Genomic DNA, 12,944 nt, shown 5'->3' on the forward strand with positions numbered 1-12,944 from the left:
AAATTTTGCGTTTTACGACAAATTTGAAATTTTGAAGCAATTTTACGTCAATTTTTGAGAAATATTTTTTTTTTTTCAAATTTTAACACAACTCATTGTAAATTGAGTGATTTATAACTTATAAGTGTAACTTTAGTCTTTTAGAAGTGTAACTTTAGTCAACTAAAGTGTAATTTTAGTCCATTAAAGTGTAATTTTAGTCCATTAAATTGTAATTTTAGTCCAGAAGTGTAACTTTAGTCAACTAAAGTGTAATTTTAGTCCATTAAATTGTAATTTTAGTCCATTGAGAGTATATCTCTAGTCCATATTCAATGTGTAACTTTAATCCATTGAGAGTGTAACTTTAGTCCTTTGATAGTGTAACTTTAGTCCATTGAGAGTATAAAATTTAGTCCTTGAGAGGGTACCCTTAATAGAGATAAGTGTAACTTTAACATAAAAAAGTGTAATTTTAATAGAAAAAAGTGTAATTTTAATAGATAAAAGTGTAATTTTAATGGAGAAAAGTATAACTTTAATAATAGAGAAAAATGAGCACCGAAAAAAAAATAATAGGGAAAAATGCAATTTTAATAGATAAAAGTGTATTTTTAATGGAGAAAAGTTTAACTTTAATAATAGAGAAAAATGTAACTTTAACAGGAAAAGGTGTAATTTTAATAGATAAAAGTGTAATTTTAATAGAGAAAAATGTAACTTTAATACTCCATATAGAAAAATGTAACATTAACAGAAAAAATGTAACTTTAATAGAAAAAAGTGTAACTTTAATAGAAAAAAGTGTAATTTTAAGGGAGAAAAGTGTAACTTTAATACCACCACCAACAACTACAAGAAACCGAAAAAAATAACTGTGACTAAAATAATATAAGATCTAAAATTTTAAAAATAATGAAAAAAAACACAAACAATCAGATCTAAAACATTAAAAAAAAATCAAAGAAAACAAAAACAAAAACCCACATCTCTATAGACAAAACAAAACAAAAATAACCACCACCATGTACTTTTTTAAATTGAAATCTGAAAAAAAGAAAAAAAATTAAAGAAATCTGAAAAAGAAAAAAAAAGGTTAAACAAACAACTAGATCTATGTCAGTTTATGTGATCCATGAACCACTCTCCGCCTCTCCTTATAGTCCCGTAATTTGATTTGCGATACCCTGGAATGCGCTTTAATGTACATGTTGGTTTTTGTAGTCTTATTGATTCGTGTCTATATTAAGTTTTTGACCCGTGATACAAATTCAGTTTTTTTTCAACAAACAACTAGATCTAAGAATAAAAAACAACAAGTTATACTTTAAAAATCAAAAATCTACTACATATTATGTAGATCTAAGATTTGTAAAAAAACAAAACCACAATAAAAACAAAAAAAAAAATCGAAAATCAGAAAAAAAAAAAAAAAAAAAACACAAAAAAAAAAAAATCGAAATCAGGAATAACATCAAGTAAAGAACAATATTTTCAGAAAAAATTTAAAAAAAAAAAAAGCCTCCTAGATCTGAAACAAGCCGGAGGGAGGTAGGACGACCGGTCGTCGTGATTTGCGTGGGATAGGGCGCGACTAATGGTGGTGGTGGTAGGGCGGGTGTTGTTGTGGTGGCGGTGGCGTGTGTGGTGGCGTGTGGGTGCGACAGATTTGGTGTTTGTGTGGTGTTGGTGGTGTATGTGTTGTTGTGGTGGTGGTGCGATGGACGGCGGAGTAGGAGAGGGTGTGGTGGTGGGTGGGTGTGTGTGTGGTGGTTTCGGTGTAGGGTGGGTGGGTGTGGGTCGTGAGTGGTAGTGATGTCAGATCTGGGTTGGGGGTGGGTGGTGGGGGAGGTCGCCGTGAGGTGGTGGGGGTGGGTGGGTCTCGGTGGTGGTGAGGAATAAGAGAGGGGAGTAAATTTTTTTGGGTTTATAACTTTTAGAGAGAGGAGAGGAGGTATGAAATTGTGGGAGATGGAGAAAGAAGTGGTTGAAAAAAAACTATATATATTAAATTAGAGATTGATTAACTAGGTTAGTAATTGATTAGGTTGAGTAGAGAGATAGAGTGTTAATTAGGCTAGTAATCACCATTTTTAGCTTTTAATCTCAACCACCCATCTTCCACATCCAATGGCTTGGATGGGGACTTAAGGACTCACTCTCAAAGGGTGGAACTTACATGATCCCATTACTATATATATATATATATATATATATATAGAGGCGGGATCCGGTGAGGACGGCTAAATATTTGAGGATTGAGGACGGGATGAAATAACACACTTTATTCAATACAATACCACTCGCAAAAAATCAAACAACAAAACAAAAAAACGCGCAAAAAATCAAACACAAAAATTAGACGATTCATTTTTCATATTCTACTTCAACTTTCTCTCTCTAAAAACTGAAAAAAAAATCGAAGAAAATACTGATAAATTGTTGAATCAATCAAGATTACGAAGGAATACGAATCATTCTTTGCATATCATCGCATTTTTCTTTGAATTAGTGTACAATTTTTGATCTAAATTTTTCCGATTTCCCATTTTAGGTATATTTTGCAGAAATAATTGATCAATTGGTTTAAGTAATCAATATATTTGCTCTGAATCTTTGGTCGGATGTTTTTAGAACATAGACATGCATATAATTTGGGTAAAATACGAAAATGTTCATTCTAGGGTTTCAGAAAATGTTGTGCAATTGTTTTAACATTATCATGCAAAATTTTTCGCATGAACTAATTGATAAAATCGATTATTTTTCATCTACTTTCATATTATTGATCGTGTTTGTGTGTCTTACTGCTTCGCTAAAATTCTCAAATTCATTTAATTTGCGTTTGTATGTAACATCACATATAATAGATGAAGAACACGAGAAAAACGTATTATATTATAATCTGATATTGTATAATGTATTGTAAATCTTGTGATATTGTATTGTAAATGATGTGAGATTTTATTAGTTATCTTTGTGTAATACTATAACTAGTTGTGATATTGTATTGTAAATGTTGTGATATTGCAACTAGCTGTGATATTGTATTGCAGTCTGATATTGTATAATGTACTGGATGAAATATAAAACTAGTTGTGAAATTGTAATGGATATGTTGTGATATTGTATTCGATATATTGTGATATTGTATTTGTAGACATGCAAAAAAATTCATGTTGTATTGAATTTTTTGTGTTATGCAAAAAATGTTTTGTCTCGACGTAAATTGTCTCAGTTTTTGAAGAAATACAGTCATGAACACGCTGGCACTCACGAAACTCCAACGAGAAAAACCTTGCAAAAAGAGAAAAGCTATGAACGATACTAAGTCCCAAAAAAACTCCACAAAAAAAAACAAACCAACAAAGGGAGCTCCAAATGTGGTGACAGGAGATGCCTCTGATCATAACAAAATGATTGTGCAAAAAGAAAATGAGGATGGTTTAGAAATTATGGACGTGATTGAGCAAAATAGAAAAGGAACTGGTCGACATGAAAGTGAGCACAAATTTGTAACAAAATGTAGGCCAAACAAGCTGTTTGAGCTTATTTGTGAGCTTAATGATGAGCAAAAGAAGGCAGTGGAAGAAATTGGTTTTGGAGGCTTGTTGCATTTAAAACTTATTAAGGAGATTCCTAGAGGGATTGTGGAATTGCTTATAAAAGCTTTCAAGCCTACCAGCTACATGTTTAGGGCGAAAAAAATCGAGTTTTTGTTAAGCAAAGCTGATGTGCATGATGTATTCTCGCTTCCTAGGGTTGGTGCTAGGGTGCGAGAAAACTATGATTTGGTCATTGCAAAGTGACTGCTGATGACGAATTGAAAGTTGAATGGCGAAGAAAATTTGGATTAGAGAGTAAGGCAGACCCTATTAAGTTGAACATTGTGCATGATAGATTAATAAGCTGCAATGAGTCGGGTGATGATTTCAAGAAGTTGTTTGTTTTATATAGCATGTCTATTTTCTTGGCACCTACAACAAATTACACACTGGATTTCAAACTGCTTAGGGCTGTTGAAGATGTGCCAAACATAAAAAATAGTGACTGGAGTTTGTATGTTTTTGAGCAGTTGGTAGAGGCTGTTGGTAATTTTAAGGAGGGGACCAAAAAGACAAGTACTATTCTTTGGATGCATACTTGTATTAATGATATGCTATTTCCATAGGGTGAATTTTAAAGGAGATGTGTTAGCCCATAGCCTACCACTTATTCGACACTGGGATCATAAGGAGTTGACAAAAAGAGCTAAAAGTGAGTTGGCGACAGGTGCATTGGGGAATGCTGTCCCTTCTCAAATTGTTTACCCTATCTGTGAGCAGCCAGGTTATCAAGAAGATCAGCGACCTCAAACTCAACCTCAGACTGAAACTGAAATACCAAAGGGATACATGTTGATCAAATTGCCTCCTGGGATACAAAGTGACGAAGAAATAAGAGGAAGAGCATTAGATGTAAGACAAACTTTATAACTGTGTTACCTTTTGAGATAATTTTCTGATATTCTTAAACCTTATTAGTATTACTAGTATTACAATATTAATTGATAGATGTGACATTGATATTGTATTATGATTTTTAAAAATGCTAGGAAATTCATGAAATTTTTTTGAGAATGACGAGGGATTCAGCATTGTTTTACAAAAGATACACTGATAATATGAAAGAGTTCAACTCAAAGATAGCTGGACCTGTTGGAAATGATACAAAATCAGATGAACTGGGTAGTGATAAAACCGAAGCAGCTGAATGTCCTCCCAAGGAAGATACTGTAGAAGAGACTGGTGACAAAACTGTTGATGGCAATGATGATAAGGTAGAAGAAAATACAACTGAAAAAGATCAATTTGGCAGCCAAATTCATCAAACACTACCTTTTATGAAAGATCCATTCTACCATAGCTTTATCGACGGTTTGGTAATGAGGGCAAAAGAAATGTATGATTATTCACAAGGGATGCCATCATTCGACGTATGGACTGATATGTTGAAAGCTCAGTATAAAGAATTGGACAAGTCCTACGGTGGTTGTACTGATAAAGACCTCCAAACGGATTCTCAAGTGATCATTGATGACATGATTTATGGGGATATGAAACAGTGCCCTAATTTGGATGAGATATTAGCTGATGTGAATGAACAAACTGAAGAAATTAGTGAGGAAGTCGTATATTCCCGGAGAAGAGCTGCACAGGCAAGTGACAAAAATGAAAAAAGCAAAACAACAAATGTTCAAAAAGGAGGAACCACTGAGTCAAGGAGTTTACTTAGTGACTATTTGCTCCACTCAAATACTATACCAGAATGTGCATTGTTGGTATCTCAGAACTTAGGTTGTACCGAACAATGTGGACAACCAGATAAGCAAATGAGACTACGTCGAGGAATTCTTCTTGGGAAATAGACAGTTGTTTGAATCGAGTTTTGAAGAAACGGAAAGAGGTCATGGATTATTGTTTCATTCATGATCATACAATTGAGAAATCGTAAGTCCATTTTCAAACATTTTAAAATTTAAAAGGCTTCTTTGCTATATTAAGCATATTAGTAAATTGATCTTTAATTTGGTTGATAATGTATGACAGAGAAACACTTGCAACATATGGGACTTACCATGTAATTTCAAGATCCGATATAGAATCATTATTGCCTGATGTGAAGATTGAGTAAATCTGTGATTGAATCGTGGTCAATTTTGATGAATGAGTTGTCAATAAAGGAAGAAGAAGCACCAGTACCAAAAAGGATTTTCTTTGGGCTTGCACATGCCGTAAGTTCTAATTCTTAAAAGGGTGATATTTTATTGAAAACTGTGTATTATTGGGTGAAAAATTTAATTCACAACTGCAAAAGAAATTTAAACCATGACTGATGAAGATTGTTTCAAGAATATGTGATATTGTAATGCAATGTTTGTGATATTGTAATTTAAGTCAATTTGTTCTTCAGTGAAATATTTGTGATATTGTGATATTGTAATGCAATATTTGTGATATTGTAATGCAATATTTGTGATATTGTAATTTAAATCACAAACATTTAATTCAGGACTGCAAAAGAAATTTAAACCATAACTGATAAAAATTGTTTCAAGAATATGTGATATTGTAATTCAATATTTGTGATATTGTAATGCAATATTTGTGATATTGTAATTTAAGTGAATTTGTTCTTCAGTGAAATATTTGTGATATTGTGATATTGTAATGCAATATTTGTGATATTGTAATGCAATATTTGTGATATTGTAATTTAAAGCACAAACATTTAATTCAGGGCTGCAAAAGAAATTTAAACCATAACTGATAAAAATTGATTCAAGAATATGTGATATTGTAATTCAATATTTGTGATATTGTAATGCAATATTTGTGATATTGTAATTTAAGTCAATTTTTTCTTCAGTGAAATATTTGTGATATTGTGATATTGTAATGCAATATTTGTGATATTGTAATGCAATATTTGTGATATTGTAATTTAAATCCGTTAGTATGATATTGTATTGAAGAGTTTGTGTTATTGTACTGTATGACAGTTGTTATTGTAATATTGATTAATATTGAAAGGAACCTATTGTGTGATTGCAATGTTACAGACACCTCTAGAACAAATCTTAATGCTAAATGGAGAAGAATTTGAGAAGACAAAAGCACTTACTGAAGAAATAGCTGGAGCATGGGATATATGGCAAAATGTTTGCAGGCAGCCACTAAACTTAAATTCAGATCTGGTAAGACACTAGCATTGTCAAAATTGTTTGTGTTATGCCATTTATTTACCGATTAAACCGATAAGAATTTTTCATGCAAACTTTATTAGGTGTTCCTCCCTTTTCTTTGATAAGCGAACATTATTTTCGCATATGCATCAACTTTCAAAACGAGACAAAGTGGACTACTTAGACAATAGGCTCTATGACAACTTCGAAGATTCAGAGTTTTTTTACCTTCTTGAGTTGGTGTAAGTCTTAAACTCAAACTTTACTGCAAAACTACAATTGATGTGTTTTATTAAATTGGAGGAATTTTCTTTACATTAATGAGATTCTTAATTGTTATCAAAACTGTATAGGCAAAGACATTTGGAAGTTACATGTGCAGCAAAGGTTTAAAGCAAGGAGAAAAAGTGCAAATGTTTCCCTTAGTTAATAAGAAATTCAAGTGGCAATCAAAGGATTTTAACTTAGACTGTGGGGTATTTATGATGCTGCACATGATGTTTTACAATGGGGAAATATTTGATTGTGAGTTGAATGATGTAATGAAGAGGAAATTATATCGAGCTGAGATAGCAGCAGCATTGGTTTTCAGTGATTATAACCATACGAGGTCGGAAACAATGGATACTGTAACAAACTTCAACACATTAAAGGAATCGTTGGAACCAATCCTGTTGGAAAAAAGGAGGCTGAAAAGAGAAGAGGAAGAAAAAGAAAAAGCAGACAGTCTGAAGAAAGTTTGTACACCAAAGTCAAAAATCAAAGGTTACTTACTTTTACTTAAGCGCTCATTTTTTTCTTAAACAACATAATTTTATTTGGTACTAAAACAGCCGCATCACCTGAACTGTTCTTTAGGGTTGAAAATACCAGATGACAATGATTGCAATACTAGTGTCTTGGGTAGCCGTAGAAAAGGAAATTCAGATGGTCTTGGGTGCACATACAACTGTGGCAAAGCTGGTGATATGCTGGTTGTATCCAAATTTATGAGGAACAATCAAGCACTTTTAGCAAGCTTGTTGAAAGTAAGAAAAGAAGTACTTGACTACTGCTTATTGGACGACCACACATTCTCTATAGAGTAAGATTGAAAACTATTATGATATCCTCAACTATTTTAACTGATGTCCATCATTTATTTAGTAGCATATGGAAAGAATATTTCAACTAATGCTCATCCACTACAATTGCTTGTAGTGAATGTGTTGCTGTCTACGGCGAAGAAGCAAAACTCCTCAGAGAAGATATACTATCAATACAACAGACCGTGAATGTCACGAGCAAAATGATTGAATGTTGGGCACACCTACTGAATGACATTGAGTACAAGGACCACAGCACAACAACTTTACTGTTTTTTGGACTTCGTCACATGGTATGCAATATTATTTACAAGTAGTTTAGATATTTGATTTTAAAATATTGTAAATTTAATATTATTACAATGAATATGTGTTGTTATTGATTAACAACTATTTTGCAAACAGATGATCTTGTTCACGCATTATATCAACAAGGAGGTGATGAAAGTCAGGATGAAACTCATAAAATGAGGATTTTTGAAGCTTGGGATACTTTTATTACCGCAAACAACGGTACATGCAACTTGACAGCTGAGATTGTTTTCGTGCCAATGCTATTTGAAGACCATTACTTTTGTGTTTGTATAAACTTTAACAAAGAAAAGGTTGAAGTCCTAGACAATACATCCTATGATAAATGGGAAGATACAAGTGTTTACAAACTGGCAGATGTTGTGGTAAGTTGAATGCTTTAGTTGATAATGGAAATCTGAGAAATTGTTGGATAATATATGTGGGTTTAATCCGATGGTTGTCTTGAAATGTGTCAGGCTGCATGCATGAGTGACTATCTGGAAGCAAAGAAAAGGCCGAAAGCTGAAGAAATAATAGGATTTAACATTGTTAACGTAAGCTTCAAATGGCAAAAACCGGAACTAAAGAACAATGAATCCGGCACTTTTCTAATGCTGCACATGATAAGGTATGAGGGAGAAGTATTTGAAGCAGATCTTGATGGAAAGGTTGGCCGCAGATACTATTGGGCACAAATGGCAGCAGCATTACTCTTGGCTGACATAAATGGAATTAGGGATCAACTCATTCAAAGAGTAGCAGAGTTCACAGCAATAAAGGAAGAAGTCTCGCCTGAACTGAAACTGAAAAGAGATGCATCAATGAACAAAAAACCTGTAAAAGGAGGCAAGGCTGAAGATGTGCAAAAGCCGGTGAATACTGAAATGCCTGTTCTTCGTAGTTCGCCTAAAAGGTAAATTAAAGAAAATTTAAAAATGGCTAATCGGATATAATAATGTCATTACTTTGTAAAGATATTCGTTGCTGTTTTATTTGAATATGGAGATATTTTTAATCGGTGCACATATTTGGGATTGCGGTGGTACTGTCAATGGGCAAAACACAAGTGGTGGTCAGAGGATCAAAACAGTTGCACAATATTCAAGAACAAGAGGTCGAGGTAGAGGTCGAGGACGAGGCACCAATGTAGGAAAATAGAAAGTGTGTAATCTGACTTAGGAATGAATGCATTGACAGATTGATTTGTAATAGGTAGACAAAAATGGTACAATCTAGATCGTTTGATAAGGTTTTGTAATGAAGATATATCAAATTAGTGTTAATGTGCTATTTTAAAAGGGTTCATGCAGCTATTTGTTGAGCAATCAAGTTATCTTACAGGTGTGATATTGGAATGAATGCATTGTGAGATTGTATTTTGTAATTCTTGGTATTTAAACTTTAAATCGAATAAAGAGGTGAAATTGGTACTTTTACAAAGCATTCAAAATGACTGAGAAATAGTCACCCTTGATCGAGAAATCTCTTTTTAGAAACCGTGATATTATGTAGAAGAAGCAGTGATATTGTATTGAATAAGTTGAAATTTTGTATAACATGATGCGTCTAATTATGTGGTATTGTATTGAATACCTTTTCTCGTAAAACCTCCTTATTAGAAACCGTGATATTGTAATGAAAACAAATTGGTGATATTGTATTGAATAAGTTGAAATATTGTATCACATGACACGTCTAATTATGTGGTATTGTATTGAATACGTTGTGATATTGTAAAGAATACTGTATGATATTAAGAAAAGTATGATATTGTATTCCCTAACTTGTGATATTGTATGGACGTAAAATGTCAGGATAATAATTATTCACACTTGTGATATTTATTTTAGACATGTATGATATTGTATTCGATATCATGTGATATTGTACAAACTGCGAGGATAATAATTATTCCCCAAAAAGTAAAATTTTGAATTGAATATTGTGCGGTATTGTATTGAACAGACTGTGATATTGTAAAGAATAATGAAATTATTGTCAGACGTGTTGTGTTTATTTGATCCAAGTGTGATATTGTATTCGGTATATTGTGATATCACATTATACTCAAATGCAATATCATAGTTCTAACTATGAAATATCACAATATGTCCACCACAGTCATTTTAATCTGCAAGTTCAGAACATGGACATTGAAACATCAGACTTCTGATAATACATTTTGGAATCTTTATTTAAGAAATACCACACACCTGACAATGCAATATCACGACATGTACGGTAAAATATCGATATCCGATAATCTTGTTTCAAAGCACTATGGAAGAAAATAGCACTGTCTTACTATGAAATATCGATGTCTAACAATGAAATATCACACTTATATCACTAAGTAAATCCTAACGTATGGAGTGTAATTGCTATAATAGTAATGAAACTATGACATGTATATCCTATATATATTGAGCTTCTTCAACAAAAAATCCTCCAACTATATATATTGAGCTTCATCAACAAAGAATCCTCCAACCAAGAGACGACGACACAAAAAATGTTTTGGATGGCCTTGATGAACATGAATCAGTATACAAGTCAATCATCATCCGAACTCCCCGAAAAATGCAAAATAGAACAAGTAGTTGTCAAAGCAAATGAACAAGCACAGTTGATACGAGTTTTTGGAAATAAGATCATAAACAGGACGGGAGAGTAGTCGTCGGCGCTCAATATCAAAAGTATACAATTCCAAAAATAAAACTCATAAACAGAAATCGTATGGCATCTTCTTGTGAGAATTAATGTAAATAGAATATATTTATTTAGGTAGCATACCTGATTCTCGATGTCAGGAACAAAAGGATGAGGGCAGTTACGCTTATCATGGTTAGCCAATTGTTTGCAATTTTTGCAAAGCCTTTTTGGCTTCTCTGCTTTGGCAATGCATTGTTGCTTTGTCGATATCATTCTCTTCCCACTACCCTTGTTCTTTGCCTGACGAGGCGGTAGAATCCTCACCTCAGTTGAGGAACTACATCCAAGAAGCATTTCCAACTCCTGCTCTTTTGTCATTGATTGTGCTTGTGGATTGAGTTTGATCCGAAATTGCTTCAATGTGTCGCAGCAAGGTCGGTGATCGATTGTTAGGCATAGTTCTCAAAGACAAAGCGATAGTTGAGTAGAACTCGACCATAATTTGCACATCTCCGACTTCCTTACATCAAAGTGGCATCAAAGTCGTCAAGTAACTCACCATGTGAACCATATAGAGGGATTTTTTGTGCATTCTTTGTCCAGCGCATAAGTATGTACTTATCAGGCAAAGTCCTAACTTGTTTCCCAGAGAAAACCCAAATAATGTGTCTGCAAATAATACCCTTCCTATTAAACAACTTACAAGAACATTCTGCATCAGTGCTTGTGGAATTGAACACTACTTGATAACGCTTCTGCATTCTAGCGTCAGTAACAACAACGACCTCTGTACCGTCAACAGGTGGTGTGAAGCCACCAACACTAAGAGAACACATGGAGGCAGCAGCCTCTTGTTGAAAATCTTTGAAAATAGCATGGGTATAAACCTTGGACGCATGAGCTTCCAAGTGGAGAGACGTAGCTAATTGGGGCAAAGTATAATCCTTTGTCTCGATCATGTTGCTTTTGAGTATGGCGTTGTTGATCCATGGCGCTTTGAAAACGCATCCAAAACTCAACAAGTGTACCATGTATATTTTCAAAACGCTTGAAAAAGCTATTCTGGCTCTCCGATCGTTGAGTTGTTCGGAGAAGACATCCCATAGGAATATCACGATAATAAGCCGGGATCCATCTCCTTCTTTTTTTGTACATGTATGACAACCATGAATTTGCTTGCAAGTTATGTTCAAGCAATTAAGTCGAGACCACTTTTGTTCAAATTCTGCAGGTTCCAAGTCGAGTCCCAAACAAAGAATTCAAACGACTCACAAAATCGGTCTCCTTGGATATTGTAATTCCAATCTTGTCGGGGACCTTTTGCATAATATGCCACATGCAATATCTATGCTTAGCCTTCTTGAAAACTTTGGGTACAGCCTTCTTTATTCCTGGGCATTGGTCAGTGATTATACATTGCGGCTCGCGACCGACCCATAGCGTCTAAGAACTTCTCAAAAACCCACTTAAATGAATCGTCATCCTCATGAAACAACAATGCAAAGAAAGCAAAAGTCACAGACCTTTTGTGGTGGTCCACCCCAAGATAAAAGGAGTGAAAATCATAGAATATTTATTTGTACCGTAAGTTGGATCAAACGACCAAATCACCAAAGGAAGAGTAATTTCGACGTGCTGTGCATCACACCAAAACACACGAACCAAACATTTGAAAGAATCTACTTCATAAGCAAAGTAGAACCCTGGATTGGTTTGACGGAGGTTCTCGAAATTATCGATAAACAATTGAGCATCTTTATCTCCTATGAAACACTTGATATCCCTTCCAAAGTTCTTAAAATCAATCAATTGAGCACCAACATTCTCATAACCATCTGCATGTTCCTTAGAATATCTATATGCCGATGTAGGACCTAAATTAACTTTTGAATGATCAATAATTGCCTTCTTATGAAAAAGATGAAGGTGTCTCTTTTTTCTTTGAAATTCTTGATTTGTGAGCGAACAAAGTCGATGATTATGCCATTCACGAAACTGAGTTACAACATAAACATCCTTGATAAGGCGAAATTCAATCATAGCATCACAACCAATCCTAGTTAGTTTATTGTTCTTAATATCAAACGGCTTTATAAGTGGCTGCTCCACTACACTATCATGAACAATAGCTTTCCTTTTCTTACCATCTCTAAACCCTTCACGATTACAGACAACAAGTTTATAAAAGATGGCACCATCAGCATTTTTTT

At 33.8% G+C, this 12,944-nt stretch overlaps 1 protein-coding gene across 1 annotated transcript; it reads right to left on the minus strand.

The window, feature by feature from the left end:
- Nucleotides 1-11,255: 11,255 nt before the first annotated feature.
- Nucleotides 11,256-11,765, minus strand: LOC141649282 (protein FAR1-RELATED SEQUENCE 9-like). Its single transcript, XM_074457976.1, has one exon. It carries the CDS (start codon nt 11,763-11,765, stop codon nt 11,256-11,258), a length of 510 nt encoding a protein of 169 aa, XP_074314077.1.
- Between the last annotated feature and the right edge of the window lie 1,179 nt (nt 11,766-12,944).

Source organism: Silene latifolia, chromosome 3 (assembly GCF_048544455.1).
Source record: "Silene latifolia isolate original U9 population chromosome 3, ASM4854445v1, whole genome shotgun sequence".
Taxonomy (NCBI): Eukaryota; Viridiplantae; Streptophyta; class Magnoliopsida; order Caryophyllales; family Caryophyllaceae; genus Silene; species Silene latifolia.